Genomic DNA, 19805 nt, shown 5'->3' on the forward strand with positions numbered 1-19805 from the left:
GGGCCGGAGCAGCAGGCTGGGCCTGCTGCAGGGGACAGAGATCCAGGCAGGGAAGCAGGAACCAGCTAGTAGCAATGGTTGGAGGGGGAAGGTGCAGAGCTCCCCGCCGGAGGGAAGGGCTGGATGTGCCCACAGCAAGCCCATTTGGGACTCCAAGGAAGTATTCCCATTCAGCCCCACCCCCTCGCACTTAGAAATCCTCCTCCTGGGCGCAGCGGCCTCAGGCCGATCTAGTTATTACCTAGCTCCAAGGCACCATTTGCTTGGGGATCCACTGGGCTACTGTCTGACACCCCCCTTACCCCCTCATCGGCCATAGAATCTCACCCAGTTACCCCGGCATTGCGCCTAGTGGCTTGGGTTCAGCTCACGCCCCTTCTAGAGACAGGCGTGAGGTGGAGACTTCGCCCCTTCCCGGGGGGCTTTGTTCCCAGGGTGCATTGTCCTGGCTATGAAAAGTCAGTGCCTTATTTCTCATTTGAAATTGCCTGATGTTAACTTCCAGCCATTGGTTCTTGGGGGGCTTCTCTTCGCTGCCTTTGAGAGCCCCAAATGGGATTTTAACATAGGCCACCTCCCAGTGCAGGGGAAGCCACGACAGATCAGGCTTTTCGTGCCACTTCACCTTCAAGAGAACTGAGCAGGGAACGATGGACTGGCAGCAAAGGCCACACAAAGCACTGAGGTTCTGGGGTTAGGTTCCCGGGGCAGCACCTGGAGCCTGCCCCCTTTGCCAAGCGTCTCTCAGCGGGCGCAGGGCTGCCCAGGGCTGGCAGACGAGCAGCGATTCTCCTTCTTGCAGCTGGAAGGCGCAAGAGAGAGACTTGGCGCTGAATAAAGGCATTTCCTTGGTGTTGTGCGTGGACACTTGGGGTCGGGGACAGGAACGGGGGGCCTGGAAGGGCAGAGCAGGGTTAGGAATGGCCACTAGGGTCTCCTCCAGGTCTCATATCCCATGTGCTGGGGGCCAATTTCAGTGCTGGTGTAAGAGGGTACAACACCACTGGTGATGCAGAGATTTGTGTGGGGTAGGGGGCGAGGTACAACACCACTGCTTATGCAGGAGTTTGCACTGGTGCGGGTACAACACCATTGATTATGTAGCGGTTTGTGGGAGGGTGAGGTACAGCACCCCAAGTTATGCTGGGGATTGCATTTGTGGGGGTACAGCGCTCCTGGTTCTGCAGGGGTTTGCACCATGTGCGGGTGCTTGGGTGTCTGCATGTGTGTCTGAAGTCTTGCAAAAGCGTTGCGCTCATCACTGCTCGTGTTGCAACCGTCTTTGAGCAAGGGCAGGACGGCGCTGGGGAGGTAGTTTGTAATGGGGAAGTAGAAACTCCAACCACTAGAGTTCAGTTTCCAGTTACAGGGCAGCCAGTAATGAGTGAACTAGCAAGGAAAGCTCCACAACGGGGAGGGAAAGAGAGAGCAGGCCAGGCATGGGGCAGTGCAGAGAGAACAAGGGAAACAGGGAACAGGCTGAATAAAGGAGAGACCGGGAGCAGACAGGTTTGGAGCCGTCCGTCCCCCTCTGTCCACTGCCCAGGGTTCTGGTCCAACATTTGCATCTTCCCAAGTCTTTCCCGAGTTTCACCGCATGTGTCCTCTGCAGCCCTCCCGCCCAGCCTAGCTTTCCCCTAAGGCGCGAACCAGCAATACAGTCAGCCAAGCTTGTTTCATTTTGTCTCTCTCTGTGTGTGCAGACACATTTCCCCTCTTCCACAGCAGCCGGTGTCACCACGCTCTGCACTTTCTGCTGTGAAACGTCCCAGGAACTTCTGGCTAGTTATCCTCTGATTCTGGCTGCATTAGCGGGACTCTTTGCCAAGGCCTGTTGCAGCATCAGGGGGAGCTGGAAGACCCCTCTGCTATGCATCATTCGCCATCTGGGTGCTGATTCCAGCAGATCCCCTGACCAGGAGCCCCCAGATTGTATCTAGCATGTCAATGTGATGGAGGTAGTGCCTTGTATCAGACACATACAAAACCAAAACACAAGAGTTGCTCTGTGTTAACCCTGGTGTCCTGGCCAAACTGCAGTGACATCCAGCTACTTAACTTACTCCTGCTTTTTCCATTTGTCGTCTTATTCCCTTACTGTTCTGCAGTGTTGCTGCGCAACTGTTCAGTAGCAACAAAACTCAGCCCCAGAGGTGGCTGCATTTCAGTGGTGGGTGAAGGAATTCCTAAAAGCTCTGTTTGAGTTTGCAAAGGGCTTTGATGGAAGCTGCTCTGTACATACAGATCTATAGGTAGAGAAATTAGTGTGAGATGAATTTATAGTCTTCAAAGTGCATTTCTAGGGGCCCTTGAGCTCAGCAGAAAGGGGCATGATACACAGGATCAATCTTCCTCCAGCATTTTTGTAGTACTCCTCACATAGGAGTGAGCAAACGGAAGGTCGCTGTGTTCAAACCCGTATGGCCTAGCAGAGTGGTGAACCTGTATCAGAACCATGGACGGGGTCTCCCAGACTCGTGGGTGTGCTAACACTCCCCATGATACCTTCAGCCAGCACACAGCAAGTGCAGCCCGCAGCGTTGCTGCTGGTCACTGAGATGAGCCTGCTATAAATATCCCCCTAGAAATTCTCAGCACAGGAGCTGTATTTGTCCTCACATTCACCACATGGGAACTGGGGCAGAAAGTGCAGACGCAAACCGAGCTGGAAATAGAGCTGAAGCGTGTAGCGCTCAGGCAAATGCCTCTAGGATCCTGCAATTCCTGAGCGAGGAATGTTTCCCGGCAGAGATCTGGGGGTCCCTCGAAAAGTTTGCCTGGAGGGAGAGAGCTGAGGAGCTCTGGGATGGCTGAGAGGTGAAACGGGAGCAGTCCACACGGGTGCGCAGTCTCTGCCTGTTTGAAGGCCCAAAGGTTTGCTGCAGCAAGAGCAGTTGTGTGATGGGGATTGAGATAACACTGGGGCCACCAGGACCCTGGCATGGGGAGGTCGGAGTGACGTGGCGCTGGGCTTCCCGTTGTCCTGTCCAGGCTGGTGCAGAGCGGCAGGTAGCCCAGGGGCTTGGCGCTCGCTGGAAGGGAGCCGTGGGGCTGCGCTTTTCTGGGCTGGGGGGGAGGAAGCTGTCTGCTCTCCTGCTGCTGACTAGCTCCTGAGCGCATGGGAAACACGCCTCAGCTCGAGGGGTGCAATTGGCTGAACTAAAAATACTCGGCTGTGGTTTCCTGGCCCAGACACGCGTTCGGTACCTACTGCCGCTGCACGAGGGCAGCTGCTCAGGACAGTGAGCTGGCATTGTGGGGCCAGTGCCCGGCGTCTCTCCCTGCCGTCTCGCCAGGGGGAAAGTAGGAAGCTGAAATGACTGACTGAGCAAGTTCGACTTCCTGCAGTTTTGAGCTGGCGGCCCGTGCAGCGTCCTGAGCAGCCAGCACTGTGTGCCGAGCCTTTAGGAGAGGCTGAAGCCAGCTGGGCTCTGGGCCGAGCCTTTAGGAGAGGCTGAAGCCAGCTGGGCTCTGAGCTCCTTGATCACCACTAGCAGCAGAGTCTTCCAGGAAGAGCCTGCAGCTCCAGGAAGTGAGGGGGGCGTGCCACTGATCCACCCAGCAGCCCTGACCTCCCACTGTCCACATTCTGTCGCTCACTCTTCTAGACCCTCTCCCAAGCAGCAGGTCCCTGTCCGCTTCTCAAGCGAAATCCCCGGAGGAGCGGTTCCCCCAAGGCAACGGCATCAGAACTGCCTCTTCGGCCCTGTCTCCGTGCAGCCAGGGGGCAATGGAGCAGGGAGGTTGTGATCAGAGCTCAAAGCTCTCATCTCAGACTATAACAGACCAGCCCCCAGGATGCTGAGCGCCTCAGGCCTGGCAGTTATTTTACAAAGCACGGCCGGGGCAGGATCTTATGCGGCTCGTCAGCGTACGGGAGGTCAGGCCAACGGGATCCAGAGACCCAAACTCCCCCAGGGCCGTATTGCACCATCCCTGTGTTGTCTGCGCACCTCGCGGGCATTAGCAAATGTGTCCTCACAATGCCTGGGCTGCTGATGCCGTCTTTACGATTTCCAGTGTACCGATGTGCGAGGCCAAGACAGACTGAGCATGCCTGCCCTGCACGCTAAGCCAGGTTTGAGGCCAAGCCCCACGTCTGTCCGCACACGCTTCAGTCTGACTCAGGTCAGCAAGCAGTCGGGACACCAGTTACTGCTGAGGGCATTCTGCGCCAAAACATTAAAAATCCTGCACCTAAAATTTCTGCGCACAATATTTTAATATTCTGCATAATTCTGCACATTTTATTTGCAAATAAATGTGGAGGCTCCAGCCTGGCACTGGGGGGCACAGGCCACTGGCTGCACAGAGGTCGGAGGTCACATTGCAGCTCCTCCCTGGGACACGGACTCAGCGGTGAGGCTGCACCCAACCCTTGCACAGTGCAAGGGCTGGGCCTGCCCCAGAAACACCCCACAGCCCTGCCCCTCTGCGCCAGGTGTGAGCAGTCAGGCTTAGCAAGGCGGGATCCAGGTGTGGGGTGAGAGGGTTCTGTGTGGGGCAATCTGGGTGTGGGTGGCTCAGTGGGGGATCCGGGTGTGGGGGTGATCTGGATGCACAGGGGCTTGTTGGGGAGTTCTCGGTACAACGCTAATGGGACTCTGCGGGGGGGCCAGGTGAAGGTGGTTGGGGTTCAGTGGGGGGGTCTGGGTGTAGGGGGGATAGAGCTCGGCAGGGAGGTCTGGGTGTGGGGGACTCAGGGGGAAGTTCCAGATGTTGGAGGAGGGAGGCTCGGTGGGGTGGAGATCCATGTGCAACTGGTTGGGGCTTAGTAGGGTGGGGATCCAGGGGCATGTGGCTTGGGGTGGTCCAAGGGCTTAGGGTTGGGGTTAGGGGTTAGGGGTTAGGGTTAGGGTCGGGGGTAGGGTTAGGGTTAGGGTTAGGGGTTAGGGTTTAGGGTCGGGGGTAGGGTTAGGTGTTAGGGTTAGGGTTTAGGGTCAGGGTTAGGGGTAGGGTTTAGGGGTAGGGGTTAGGGTTTGGGGTTAGGGTTAGGGTTTAGGGGTCAGGGTCAGGTTTAGGGTCGGGGTTAGGGTTAGGTGTTAGGGTTAGGGTTTAGGGTCAGGGTCAGGGTTAGGGTTTAGGAGTAGGGGTTGGGGTTAGGGTTAGGGTTTAGGGGTCAGGTTTAGGGTCGGGGTTAGGGTTAGGTGATAGGGTTTAGGGTCAGGGGTAGGGGTTAGGGTTAGGGGTTAGGGTTTAGGGTTGGGGTTTAGGGTTAGGGGTTAGGGTGGGGGGGTTGTTCGGAGGGTTCTGGATGCAGGGGAGGGTGAAGCTCGGCAGGAGGGTCTTAGTCTGAGGGGTCTGGATGCATGGGGGTTGGGCGGATGGAGGGGCAGGTCCCTGTACAGGGATCCTTCCCCTTGCCGCTGAGGAGTGATGGGTACAGGAAGCACAAGGGGTGGAGGGAGTTTGTAGAGCTTCCTACAGCCAGGAGAGAAATCAGGGTGGGTCTGACGTGGCCCCAGATGCCGTGCTGGGGAAGAGGAAGTTCCGTCCTCTCCAGCCCAGCTGGGACTAGCTGCTGAGCCTGGCGCAGGGTAAGAGCCACCAGCCGGGTCTTCTCCAGCTCCGCCCCGTACACCAAGATGATTTACCTCTCTGCCAGCTGCCCTGAGCACCCAAAACATACCGCTGGGGAGGGTCATATGACTGCTCTTGTGGCTTCCCTTTCCTTTCCCATCACAGAGTCATTTTTCTGTGGGAAGCAAAGAAATCTGCAGGGAACATAAATTCTGCACGTGTGCAGCGGCGCAGAATTCCCGCACGAGTAACAAGTCCTAGGACCCTGCTCGTGGGTGGATCAAAGCCCGAGTCCTGCTCTGACTCGGGTGCAAGCCCTGGCACTTTGCAGTGTGGACACAGCCCGAGCTGCAGACCCGACTCCGAGTAGTGCAGTGTGGACGTTAGCACAACCATGAGACCTGGGTTTCCAGTGCAGTGTGGATGCTCAACATGGTCTTGGACACACCTAGTCCAGAAGCCCAGGTTCCACAGACCTGGGTGTACAATGCAGTGTAGACAGACCCTTAGAGACTTGTCCAGAATCTCCCAGGGAGACTGGAGCAGAGCCAGGGCTCGAACCTAGATCTCATGATAACCCAAAGACCATCCATCCTTCCCAAATTGTTCCTATGCATCTAGTGACACCCAGCTGCACTGCAGTGGCCCTGTCTCAGGGATCCAAGTCAGATTCCCCGCCCCCCGGAGACGTGGTGAGTCTCGGAGCTGGGCCCAGCCCGAGCCAGGCTCCCAGAGGTGAGCAGATAATTACAATGGTGCTGCGTGAGGCAGAGTTATTTGCTAATGCCGAGGCTGGTCGGGACCAGCCCAAGGCCGTTCAGCAGCACGGTGCCCAATGCTGGCTGTCAGTGACGGGTGGCCCGCAGGCGTGTCAGCTGGCTGAGCTCCAGCACTGGGATTTAGGAGCCCACGTGTGCGTTACAGTCCGTAGCGGCTCTCATGAGAGTATTAAAATGACTGAATGCTGTGAGAGCTCCACAAGGTAGAGGAGGAAGTTTGTACCGCCTGTCAGAGTAAATGCACCTGTCATCCAGAAAGATTCTTAAATGCTTCCTACTCTGTGAGCGAGGATTGCCCCTCCTCTCTCCACTAGAATGCAGCTGCTTCTGGGGTGGACCGTGGCTCTGCTACACGGCAGGCTACAGGACGGGACGTGCAGGCTAACTTGTCTAACTGAAATGACAGAGGAAAGGTAGGGAGGCGGAATGGAATCGTCTGAGCTGCCGTTTGACCAGGACATTGGAGCTAAGCTGCCACCTCTTGCGGGAAATGCACCGGGAGCGTTAATGGCGGCAGGATGCTCGGGATTCTGGGTGCATATCTCCTCTGGGGAAATGGCATCTCCAGCCAGCCACAGGTCTTTCCCCCCCTCTGCTGGGGGCTGGGGTGTTACGTGGAAACCCCTTGACTCTCAGTCACCATTTCCTGCTGCACCCGAGCATTGCTTGGGGGCCCTTCATCCAAGTGCCGACCAGACTTGATCTGACACCAGACACCAGACCCCAAACCCTAGTGAAGTCACCTGGCTAAAGCCCCAGGGATGGAAACTTCTGCTGGCTAGAGAAACTTCTCAGCTGGTGCTTCTTTTTCCTGGCTGTTGTGAGATCAAGAGCTGAACCATCCCCGATCCTTGGTACAGACCAAGTAGCCTTTTAGATCTAAGCTCTGGCCTTTAGCTCTTAGCAGTGTCGTGCCTTGAGAAGCAGAAATCCCCAAGGGGGATATTCAAGCACCTGAAATCTTTTGAAAAGCAGCCCGTGCCTTTGGAAAGAGTTGGGTTCTGCTGGTCGGAAGGGCTGAGCCACAGTCCCTGTGCAGTGCAGAGGCTGGGATCAAAGAGCTGCGAGCTGTTGCTGAGTTAATGAGCCCTCAGTTGTTTGTCCTTGCTGCGAGCTTACAGAAAAGTAACGTTTCCGCTGGCGGAGGGGCCTGTATGAAAACAAGGTGGTTTGTGAGCTGCTTTTTCCTGTGTGAAGTTTTACGTAATAGCTTGTAGCTTGCTGCTGTACAGCTCATTGTTATTTCACATGTGGCCCTGGCACTCAGGCGATCCAGCCCCACCCCTCTGCTCTGCGACAGTTCATTTCAAATGAGATCCCATCGTCCTCCCCAGCCCTGCTTCTGGGGGCTCTGCTGCTAGGGCAGGGGTGGGCAAACTTTTTGGCCCAAGGACCACAGCGGGGTTGGAAACTGTATGGAGGGCTGGAGAGGGAAAGCTGTGCCTCCCCAAACAGCCTGGCCCCCACCCCCTACCTCAGAACCTCCCCTCCATCCAACCCCCCCCGTCCCCTATCTCCACCCCTGCCCCCTGACAGCCCCCCAGTTCCCTACCCCATCCCCCCAGTTCTCTGCCCCCGCCCAAACCTGTGCCCCATCCAACCGCTCCCTGGCCCCTGACTTCCCCCCAATACCCCCTGCCCCATATCCAACCCCCCCCCCAGCCTCAGCCCCCTTACCATGCTGCTCAGTACATGTCTGGAGCTGCGCCTCCCGGCCAGAGCCAGACACACTGCCACGCTGCCCTGCATGAGCGTGCAGCCCAGCCGCCCAGGGCACTGCCCGCGCAGTGGCGTGGCTGCGGGGGAGAGGGGACAGCCTTCCGGGCCAGAAGCCGGGCAGGACGGTTCCGCGGGCCATATGTAGCCCACCTCTGCGCTAGGGGAATGTATCTTCCTGCCGTAGGCCTGGATTTGGGGGATTTTTGGGATTCCTTGGTGGGGGGGGGGTGTCCCATTTCAGAGCATCTTCCACTCCTGAGTAACAGGCTTGGGCATGGGCATAGGGAGTGTGGGGCTGGGAAGTAGTGTGTCCTACTGGTTAGGGATTGACAACAGCCAGAGTGGGGCAACCTGGATTTCTGCCACCCGCCTTAGGTAAGCTACGGAACTTCTCCCATAGTGCCTTCCAGTCTTGGAAGGACTCACGAGAAGGCCAAGGAAGTCGTGAGTCCAGTTCAGTCCTGTTCTAGCGGCGGCTTAAATTTGGCCCAGTATCTTTCACGTGATTCTCTTGTCTAGTAAAACCAGGACAATATATTAGGGGGATGATGCAGGAGTTAGTGACATCTTAGCCTCCCCTAGAGTGATGGGGAACTGGTCAGAGACCGCCCGAGCAGTCTAAATAGAGAGGAGAGGCCAGGAAAGATCATTATGTAGCTGGGTCACTGAGAGAGAATGTGACAAGCCCAAGGTCACACAGGAAGTCTGTGGCAGAGCAGGGGGGTTGAACACGGGTCGCCTGACGCTCCAGCCAGTGCATTAACCACAAGCCCATCCTTCCTCTGGGGGTTTTCCTCCCCGGCGTCACCTGTTTGTGTGTTGAGAGCAGCTGGCAGCACCTACCGCGCTTTCAGTGGGGTCATGGAAACTCTGATGCTGTGATTTGAATGTTCCTACTTCTCAGCAGGCCCCATGGCTTGGAGTTTCTGCCATGCTGCAAACCTCAGAAAGGAGGAAAATCCCCTCCCACTGCTGAGAAGCAGGAATAAAATGCAGCTGTGGCTCCCCCCTTTCCGACTGCCCTGACACAGCCTTCCTGGCCGGCCTGGTCTCCCTCACTGTCCGCCCTCACGGTGACGGCTGTCCAGAGGCGGGTTCTGAAAGGTGTGAGCAGCCCTGTCCTCAGCACCCAGTCCGACTCCATCCCACGCCCCGCCTGGGCTGCTGGCGTGCCTTCATCCATCAGCAAGGCTGAGCCAGGAAAGCCACGCTACCGGAGGCAGGCAGGCTGAAGTGATGACTTGGGGGGAGGGATAGCTCAGTGGTTTGACCATTGGCCTGCTAAACCCAGGAGTTCAATCCTTGAGGGGGCCATTTAGGGATCTAGGACAGAAATCTGTCAGGGATGGTACTTGGTCCTGCTGTGAAGGCAGGGGACTGGACTTGATGACCTTTCAAGGTCCCTTCCAGCTCTATGAGATAGGGGTCATATCTATATAGTGATATACCTGTTTCCTTTGCCCAGTGTCTTGGGTCTGCATCCCCTGGTTGGCTCTGGGCAGTGTGAGAGGGAGGAGAGAGCTGTTGCTGGATCTCGAGGAGTGTGGGGAGAAAGATGGGAAATGTGTGGGTAGGGAGGGGGAGTTCTCACTGCCCAAGGAGAGACCGCGTCCCTCTGACCTGGCTGCTTCAGGCTTAAACTCACCTCCACCTCTTGGGGAGTTGGGAGGTGCCCTGTGGACAGGCAGGTCCATGGCTCCCTGAGGTGTCTAAGGCCAGGATGGACCTTGGGGCTGCTCCAGCTTGTCCGTGTTTCCCGTGGCTGCGCCTTTCAGAGCCTGGACCCCTGTGTTCTGGGGAATGTGGCCAGTTACTTGGGTCTGCAGGCTACTGGTGGAGCTCGAGGGCCCTAGAGCAGTCAGGCTGCAACCTCTCCCCCCCCAGACGATTCTTCATGTGTGCGTTAGGGGGACGCAGACCCCCTATGGAGCAGCAATGGCCCCACCCCTTCCTCAGGGGTGGGAAGGAAGAGCCCGCCCCGGCGCTTTGCGCTGCTTGTGAAATGCCTTCGGTTCTGCATCCACGTCAGCTCTGCTCCTTGGTGTGGTTTCCTCCTCCTCCCCTACCCAGTGGCAAGCGAGCGGGGCACGGCTCTGGGGGAGGAGCAGCAGCAGCAGCCTGCTTTCTTCTGGTGAACCCACTGCGCCTTGGCTGGGGCTCAATGCCGAGGGAGGCGGGCTGCCTGCAGAGGGGTAGGATCTAGCAGTGGGGGTGCCGGTAACCGGGGGGGAGCATTGTAACATCCATGGGCACCTCCATTAGGATTTCCACTCCTCATTGCAAGGCATGCTGCAGTCACACGACTTCACGGGGGCACGCAAACTCTTCCTCCAAAAGCACAGGCACCAACCCCTGGAGCTAATGGAGAATCTATTTTAGCTGTTGGTAGTATAGGTCCTGTGACACGTGGTTGAGCAGCCTCATTCTTTCCTGCCGAGGCCAATGACCTGCACATAGACACGCACCCACCTGTTGATTAAGTAAGTGTTATATCCACTTCACAGGGAGGTTAAATGACTTCCCCGAGGCTACACAATGCGCCAGTGTCAGAGCTGATGTTAACCCTAGGAATGCCTAGCTCACTGGTAGAGCACCCCTCTTTCTGGATCAGCGATCGCAGGTGAAACAGAGCCCTGAGCTCCAGCTCCCAGCACAGCAGCACAGGAAAAATTGTTCTTCACCTATTTGAAAATTGTATTTATTGTACATTGTAAGGCAGCGGGATAATTGGTTGGTGGCGTTGGATCCATCCTTGCCCGGTAGGATGGTGACTGTTACAAGAGTCATTGGGTGGATGTCTGGAGAAGATGGCAGAGAATTAGCAGCTGAGGGGGGTGGCTCTGCTTGTTTGTGTGGGCAGCTTTCTGTGCCATTTATGGGAGCTTAGTCGCCACCACTTGGGGGCGCTGTTCTGATGGATGCCAGCTGCACTGTCATGCCTGGGCTCTGCTGAGAGGCCATGCAGGGGGTTGCCGTGCAGCGTGGACCATTTCCAGGGGCTAAGGACCTCGCCTCTGCAGGCTCAGGGCTGGGAGGTCCAGGCCATGGCCTCTCAGAAGCGGGTGGGAGGTCTCTGCGGAGACTCCTGGGAGTGGTATGGGAAGGGAAGGGGGCTGCTCCTCTAACCCAGCTTCTGGAAGTCAGACCTTGTCCTGTCGGTCTCTTCCAGGAGCGCAAGTCCTACAAGTGGAAGCTGCTGCTCTTTCTCTTCAACCTCGTCACGTTCTCCTTGGCTGTGTGTGTCTACTTCCACCACAACTGGTACTGCGAGGCTGGAGGTAAGGTCCCTGAGGACCCAACCGCTGGGCCCCATATCACAACTTTCTCCTGAATCAAAGAGCAGACGCAGCAGGGGCCGGTTTCCCTTCGCTTCCCTGCTAGCATGCGTCTGCCCCCGCCTGCTGACCCCTTCTGGATACGATCAGTCTCCTCCAGCTCCCACTCAGGCCTTGGCTTTCTGGGAAGGCTGCCAGCATTGCTGGGGTTTTGCAGTGGGTGTGGTGCTGGAGACGCACGCCTGCTGGATTATGGACAGAGATCCGCCATCAGAGACTGGCCATCAGAAAGTAACGGCTTCCTGTCCCACCCTGCCGGGTTGGGCTGGAACAGGCTCCTCGAGAAATGAGAGCGTCTTGCTCCCAAGCTTCAGTCCCCGTAGTGCCAGAGGCTCAGGTAACATGCTGAGAGAGACATAAGAACATAAGAACGGCCGTACTGGGTCAGACCAAAGGTCCATCCAGCCCAGTATCCTGTCTTCCGACAGTGGCCAATGCCAGGTGCCCCAGAGGGAGTGGACCTAACAGGCAATGATCCAGTGATCTCTCTCCTGCCATCCATCTCCATCCTCTGACAAACATAGGCTAGGGACACCATTCCTTACCCATCCTGGCTAATAGCCATGAATGGACGTAACCTCCATGAATTTATCCAGAGATGTGGTCTCGCTCACATTCACGGTTCTTCCCTTTCCTCTGCCCCATTTCCTCCATTAACCTGATGGGTTTCCTCCCTTCCTCTCCCAGCCTATACCATCTTCGCTTTCCTGGAGTACCTGGTCGTCCTTTCCAACATGGCTTTCCACATGACCGCCTGGTGGGACTTTGGCAACAAAGAGCTGGTGGTCAGTTCCCAGCCAGAAGACAAACGTTTCTAGGGCGGCCTCGTTGCCCGTGCTGCTGCTGGCATCTGGAGTCCTGCAGTTGGTGCGAGTGTTGGGGCCAGATGAGCTCCTGGGAGCGACGCTGGGCAGGGAGGACCGTGATGTGCTTTGAGAGGAAACCAAAAGCGCCCTTTGTTGAGACATCGCCAGGACCTCCCTGTTCTTGTGCTGCTGCCGCCAGGATCCTGTTAAAAACACCTCCAGAAATACCGGAGAGTGCGGATTGTAGGGGAGTGGGATGATTACGTACAAATAACACAGCAGCCTCTCCATGGATCTGTCATTCCTGTCAAGTGCCAGGACAGGAGCAGTTAGTGGGAGCCGAGGGGGCAGGACCCAAGTGAGTCGAATGGGTAAGATGTTGGCCCGTGTGGCTAGGAATCCTTCTTCTGCAAGGCCGACTGATGCAGGGATGGGATCTTCTTTACTGCCCCACCCAGCTCAGCACAGCACCTTTCCCACACCTGCTGCCTCACCAGGGCTCTTGCCACAGCCCCAGACTCTCCACAGGAACCACCATGGGTAACAGTCATGTGCTGATTGACAGGGGAGATTCCTTGCTGTGGCCCTGGGATTGGAACAGGACTTCTCCAGAGGGAGGGTCTCTGCTGAACCCTTTCCCGGTATTCCCTTTCGAGCGAACGAGATGGAAGGAAAGGCTGAGAATACTGGAGGAAAACCCCTCGCAAGGCATTCTGTGTTGCTTATTCTCAGCACCTTGGAATAACTTCCAGTTCCCCTTCACTCAGACATCAACTTGAGGGCTCGCTGAAGAATGACCTGGCCCCTTTTTCTGCATTGCCTTGGGCTGGCTAGTCCTCCCTGTGTTTTCTCCCCCCTCCAGTCCAACAGGTTGGCTTTGTTCACCCTGCAGAATCCTTGGCCAAGGCCTCCAGAGGTGCTGTGACAGAGTGCTGAGGCCCGACAGATGGGCCAACACTCTGATAGTTTCCTGTGTGATGGCTGATTGAGGAGGTAGGGAGGAATTAGCTAATCAGGTGGGGAGGCGGGCTGAGATAGGGAATTCCTTGGATAAAAGGCAGGGAGGCTGTGTTGGAGTAGCAGAAGACGAGGCTGGCTGCGCCTAGATTGAAGGAAATCCCAAGGAAGAGAGATCTGGTTTCCTCCCGGGGCCCTGCTGAACAAGGTCTGAAGGCAAGAGAGTCAGAGCTTGGGCAGGGTGTGTTGCATTGGCCTGGTGTTGGTGGAGGGGACTTGAATAAATTATACAGAGTGGACACTAAGAGAGCTTGAGCAATTCCTGGGGTGGCCTAGGATCGGGGGGGATACGCCCCCATCACAGGTGGGGCTAGTGACTGCGGGAGGAGGGACCTCAACCTTCAGTGGGCCAGAAGCCCAAAGTGCAGAGCATCTGGCTTCTGAGAGATGTTCCCCTTTAAGGCCTCTCAGGTTGAGCACCCAAAAAAGTAAGATGTCCCCTCTGTCCCCTCCTGTCCCCCCCATCCCCCCCAATCACTAGTTCCTCTTAGAAATCTTGCCCCTTGGCTCTTAGGAAGGGTCAGAGTGAGCAAGTGCTTGAGCTGGTCTGAGCTGCAGAGACCATTGGGATGTGGGCTCCGGGTTGGGCCTCTCTCTTGGAGATGCAGTGCCTCCAGCTGACCAGGCACAACCACAGAGGGTGAAGCCAAGGGGGAGGAGCGAGGCCCAGGCCAGCCCAGCCTGACGGGTTTCTCTTGGGCCATGTCTTCCAGCCTCCTCGACCACTCTCCCAGGACCGTCACTGGTCTCCTTGTGCACAGCTGGGTCCCATCCTCGCCTGGGTCACTGCAGCTTGGCTGGGTGCTCGGCAAAGGAGCTGTAATCCCAGGATATACAGGGCCGTAGTCACCCTGCTTCACTAGGGTAGCTGCACTGGCTCCTGATTGACATAGTACCAGCGAGGGGGAGCTGGAAGGGCACTGCTGTAGCTTCCTGGATTTCGTGGAGGACAGGGTCTTATTTTGGAGGGTTGGAAGCACAGCGCATCACCCCCGCGGCACCTATGAGAGACCACCCTTCGTGCGCAAGCCCGTCTTATGAGACCACCCCAAAGTCTCTCCAGGTGGGTTGAGCAGAGCAGTGCTCCACCTCCATTAGAGTGCCCGCCTCCAGGCAGCGGTGGCTTTTCATGAGGCTGTTGAGTGATGCTACCAGGCAGGTTTCCACGTGGTTTGGGGAGAGAGGGCAGTCGCAGATCCCTGGTCATGTCCATTTCAGTGCAGGTGCCCCATGTCCAGGCAAGCTCCAGCTGGGAGATTCTGGCAGTTCCATCTCCCCAGCTGCATCGGACCCAGGCTCGGTGCCGGCGGCAAAGGCTGTGGGTAGCATTGCTCTGACTCCTTTGGCAGGTGTGAATTTAGTGTGGCTGGAGTGAGAACCCCAGGGACACGACACTCCTGCTTGCCCAAGCCGGGATCCATGCCAAGCAGTGCCAAGAGGCCTGCTCCCTCCTTTGCCAACGTGCCTCGGCCCTGACCTGCAGGCGACCCCTCCGAGGAAGTTTGGGCTCTGGGCCTAGTCTCTGAATAAGGGCGCATTGTGTGGTGGATTTTGTGGTGTGGGTACCTGCCCTTGGAGATCTGCACAGAGCCCCACCAAAGAACCATTGGCTACTTACTACCAATCTCATCCCTGCAGTGTCTGAGCACCTAAAGGCCCTGTGTCCCGTAGCCTGGTCCTTTCTGCCAGCCGCTGCCCTGAGCTGGAGTCCACCATCGCTGCTTGGCTTCTTGGGTGCTGATGGCCTGGTGCTGTCCAAAACATAAGAACTCTGCACCCAACCTGAACAGACCTTGTGCTTTGGATACAGAGCACCGGCTGGCCCTGCCGTCCTACTGCGGCAAAGCAGAAGATTAATCACCTGGTGAATTAACACCAATGACCTCATGGCAGAAATGTGTTGGGAGCCAGGAGGGGGCGGAGGGCTGGCACATGGAGGGCCTCCCAGGCCTGAGGGAGACAGCCTGGGAAAGGCACTGGAATACCCGGGAGAAGGATACAGAGAGAGTGGGCCGGGCTCAGAGGGTAGGTTTAGGCCTGGTGAGGATCGAAGGGCAGGGCAGGAAGCCTGCCTGTGTTGTGAAGGGGAGAGGAAGCCAGGGCTGGGAGCAGAAGTGGGAGGGGCAAGGGTGGTATGGCTACCAAGTCATTGACATGGCAGCATGTGGGGTGGGTGAGGGGTAAGCCCAGTGGGCAGACTCGCAGAGATGACAGGAGCCTGCCCCAAGGGGGTTCGCCAGGGAGGTGGATAAACCCATCCCAGGATGTCTGGCTGAGCAGAGCTAGCAGGGTGCTGCATCAGGCACCACGTTCTTCTTGGTCCTATGTGCCAAGACCCTTTGGCCAAAGCCAGAACAGAATACAGCCATTCAGTCATCCAGTGGTAGCTGCCTCCTTGGAGCTCAAGGAGGGGACACAGCTGATAAGTAACAGCAGATGGGAAACTCTCCCTCTCCTTGTTAATTCTCCTTTTTCTTTGGCGTGAAGTTGGGGGCGAGTGGAGTACGGAGAACAGGCCCCGTGGCAGGGTTACAGGGCATCCGAAATAGGGAAGGACCCTGGGTGATGTGTCTGAAACCAGGCAGAGGCCATCATGGGCCCTCCCCAGCAGAACATGCGGGATGGTCTGGGAGCCAGCTGGGAAGGTCAGGAGATGCTGGGTGCCTTCAGCTGGTGCTTTTTCTGCTCTTAGCACTGGTGGAATGCAGCTCTGGTCCATCAGACAGCCGGTACTGGTCTGTGCGGAAAGGCCAGGTTACCCTCTCACAGGTCTGACGGGGCACCTACCTCTGCTCTCTGCCAAGCGCCCTTTCAGATCCCTGCTGGGGAGATCAGCTGCAACCTACATGGTGACGCCTGGTCACTCATCGAGGAGAAGTCACACACACACACCCTTCCTGACCAGCACAGTGTTTGAGAGCAGCAAGCACAAGATTATCCAAGCAACAGTCCCAGAAGTGAACCTGCCTTGGGCTGCGAGGGCTCGGTGAGGTTGGGATAAAGTCTGCTCGGTTCTTTGGCTTTAATAGGCGCAATCTCTCTTCCTGATTTTCCTGGGCATTTTGGAACTGCTGGTGTGGCCCTCTCTCGCCAGCCGCTGCTGCTTGCAAGTGGAATCCACCGTGCGCATCATCCGTTACTGTATGCAATTGTATTCTGCTGGGATGGGGATCGCGCACACTCTGTGCCATGATACTGCTGGATGTATATTTTCATTGGTTTGGAGGATGAAATAAAATGCTGAGTATTTTTGTCAACTTATTTCAATGTTATTGGCTCCTCCCACCCACCCAGTCCTGCCCCTGGGTTCATGTTCCCATCTTCCTTTGGGGGCGTGCGGGGACCTTTCCCCTGACAGATCTGTTATCTCCAAGTGCTTTACAAACATGAATAGACATAGAATATCAGGGTTAGAAGGGACCTCAGGAGATACCTAGTTCAACCACCTGTTCAAAGCAGGACCAATCCCCAGACAGATTTTTGCCCCAGATCCCTAAATGGCCCCCTCAGGGATTGAGCTTACAACCCTGGGTTTAGCAAGCCAATGCTCAAACCACTGAGCTATAATTTTGCCTGCTAAATCTTTCGGTGAGGCAAATATTACCGGGTCAAATGCATCCCAAGTGTAATATCAGTGATTCAGCTGGGTTCCACCAGGAATGGTATGGCCCATGACCTGTGGAATCAAAGCTCTGGGTGCTATGGTGGCAGACATGATAAATAAGCTAGATCCCTGTTTTGCATTTCAGAAAATGGAGGCCCAGCAAGTTTCGGTGGTTTGCCCAGAGTCACTTAGTGGCAGAGCCAGGAGCCCTGGTTCTAACTACTAGACCTTCCTGTCCTAAGATGCAAGAAATTTTCCTGGAATTGCCTGTTTTCCACTAGATAAAACTTGTCAGTTTGGGTGAGGCCAGCCTAACATCATTGTCCTGTGACATCTCACGGGTTTGATTCACTGACCGATTTCCACTCGGCCCAGACAGGTAGCAGATATCTCCTGTGACCCTCCCAGCCCAGTCACGCACTGATGTAACCAAGACCAGAATCTATTCCATCTCGTCCTATGGAACGTCCACCACACCTATCTCAGCCTGGCACCTGGCGCTGTCGCCCCCAGCTCTGCGCTTCAACGCCTCCAAGTGCTGGGCCATCCGTGCGCTGTGGTGATCCATGAGCAGTGTGGCTTATGAATGGCCCGTGTGGACTCGAATCTTCAAAACTGATTCTTTGATAGCCGGCCCCCTTAAGCTATCTCCAGTCGGACACTCAGAACCATGAGTCACTTTCCAAAACCCTTGCTAAAATCTAGATCCGGGAGACCCTACCCATAATCGCCCTCACTGGTTCAGAATGAAGCTTTTTTCTTTGAGGGGGTGTGCCACTTTGTCAGATCCGAAACTTCTTTGCAGTTTTGCCTCAGTTTTGATGAATTTTTCAACTCAAAAAAAAGTGCAAGTTTTGAAATTGTCAAAACATTTCCTTTGGACATTTTTGAAATGACAAATTGCCGTTTTCCGGCTCAAAATGACTTTGTTTTGACAGTTAAACTAGTTATAGTAAATAGATATGTTCAATCACAAGGAAACATTTTGAAATGAAGCTTTTGGATTTCCAGCTTGTCAACACTTTCCTGATTTTGACTTTTTCTCCTGAATCCAAGTGGGAAAATTTTTCAATATCTTGAAAATTGTCAGGGGCTGCAGCTCTGCTCTGGCCAGAGCCTGCCCAGGCATGCATACCTTATACATCCCCAAACACTGACTCTGTGATCCGTGGACCCCTGGGGGATGCAGACTGTGTCTGAGATTTCCAAAGGGGTCTGCTCCATTTGAAATTTGTTAGAGGTCCGCAAATGAAAAAAGGTTGAAAACTGCTGCTGTAGGGGGTTACCATCCGTAGCAAGCACCTCGGTTACCTGCTCGGAGCACACCCTGTTTGTGGTTCTAGCTGGCTCTCTCCCTGAACTAGCCATCGCCACTGAGAGCGAGCACTACACCGTAGTTTGGGAGATACACGAGGGGGTACATCTCCACAGTGAGCAGCCAGTCTGAGCCCAGGTCGACAGCTTCTGGCTTGTGGGGCTTGCATTACGGTGCTACAAACAGCTGTGCGGCCTTTGGGGCTGGAGCGCGGGCTATGAAGCTCACCCCACTCCCGGGGTTCAGAGCCCGGGCTCCAGCCCAAGCCCCAGTGTCTATGCAGCTATTTTTAGTGCATTCGCATGAGCCTGACTCCTCAACTTGGGCTCTGAGGCTCAGTGCTGTGGGTTTCTACTTCCCATGCAGACATACCTCCCCATGTCTCCGAGCTATCAGGTCAAACGGGAAAGCATTCTGTTCTGTCACTGCTCTCCTGGGCTGATGCCTGAAGTCATCTATATTCAGATGCTCATGAGACCAAATTCTGCCCTCAGGCCTTTCCTCCACTGGGATAGCAAAAGTGAGAGCACTAGTGTAGACAGGCACCATTGGCTTTCCCACCCCTGCTATTTCTCTGCATGACAACAGTGGTATGAGCGCCACCCAAGCCCCCACTGTGCTAGGAGCTGTACAAGCCGAGATCACCACCTGTCTCTGCCTGACAGAACTCACACCCAGATTCTCCTAGGTATTTCAGCTCTTAACTTCCACTGGAATCCACCTGCCAGCAACAGGCTACATCCATTGAGGGAGCTGGAACCTGGAAAGGAGCTTGGCAGTGGCTTTCTTCTTAGCCTGAGCAACATTGCTGAGGATGTTTGAGGATCTGGGCTAAGTATAAGCCGAGACAACAACTTGGAGCGCAGAGAGAGAGAGACCATAGCAGTCAGCGTGATGGGAAGTGGTCTCAACGCTAAAGAAACCCAAGCATGGTCATGACGGCCTCGGCCTCTGCTCAGATAAGCACCGGCTGCAGCCTGTGTGTTCTCTGATCACCTGGCTGTGACCCAGGGGTGCAGGGGATTCTGCCGTGGAGACAGGCCTGGTAACGCGGCTGGAAATGGGCTTCCAGGGAGCGGAGCAGGGTTACACCAGTGGCAGTGAGAACGTGGTGAGGTCTGTGGAGGTCAAGGAGGGCTTTGCCGCTGGGAGGGCTAAATGCCTGGTACGGGCGCCTGAGTCCAGACAAGGAGGGGAGTCACTTCTCCATCCAGTCAGGAAGCCAACATTTTCCCATGAGACATTTCAAAGTGACTTTTTATATTTTGGTTCAGAACGGCTGGTTCCCGCAGACAGGAGCCGGACACGAACTACTGTTCCCATTTCTGAGTAACACAAATGGAAGTGAAACACCACTGTGGCAAGCAGTTCCCTTGGGAAAACACGCTTCTCCTGGGATTTGCCGTTTTTCTGTTTTGAACAAAGCCGTCCTTTTTGGGTCCAGAAAATGCCTGCCTGGAGCATTTTGAGCAGCCTCATTAAATTCCTTCCGGCTGACTCCGGCTGCCCCTTCCAGCATTGCTCCCTGGTGCAGAGCCAAGCCCCCAGGCACACAGCGGGGTCGCTGCACTAGGAGGGCTTCCACTTCCAGGGAGAGGAAGGGGTTCGGCCTAGTTTGCTTGCAGTGTTGGCCTGCCCCAGCTGCCCTGGGCCAGTCATTTCTCCATTTCCAGGTTCCTGTCTCAGTTCCCCATTGCACAGGGCCAAGAG

The 19805-nt window shown here is 55.9% G+C and overlaps 1 protein-coding gene across 5 annotated transcripts in view; it reads left to right on the plus strand.

Moving 5' to 3' along the window:
- The window catches only part of PGAP2 (post-GPI attachment to proteins 2), a 37212-nt gene extending 24423 nt beyond the window's left edge, over positions 1 to 12789 (plus strand). For 4 of the 5 annotated variants that reach the window (XM_050922468.1, XM_050922551.1, XM_050922631.1 and 1 more), the window contains 2 exons: positions 11188 to 11296; positions 12041 to 12789. In XM_050922468.1, coding sequence (XP_050778425.1) covers positions 11188 to 11296; positions 12041 to 12171 — 240 coding nt within the window. In that variant the 3' untranslated portion in view covers positions 12172 to 12789. Of the gene's footprint in view, positions 1 to 1703; positions 4592 to 11187; positions 11297 to 12040 lie in introns of those variants that run through there. The other variant, XM_050922791.1, reaches the window with a different exon arrangement.
- Positions 12790 to 19805: the final 7016 nt, after the last annotated feature.

Source organism: Gopherus flavomarginatus, chromosome 1 (genome assembly GCF_025201925.1).
Source record: "Gopherus flavomarginatus isolate rGopFla2 chromosome 1, rGopFla2.mat.asm, whole genome shotgun sequence".
In the NCBI taxonomy this organism is placed as follows: Eukaryota; Metazoa; Chordata; order Testudines; family Testudinidae; genus Gopherus; species Gopherus flavomarginatus.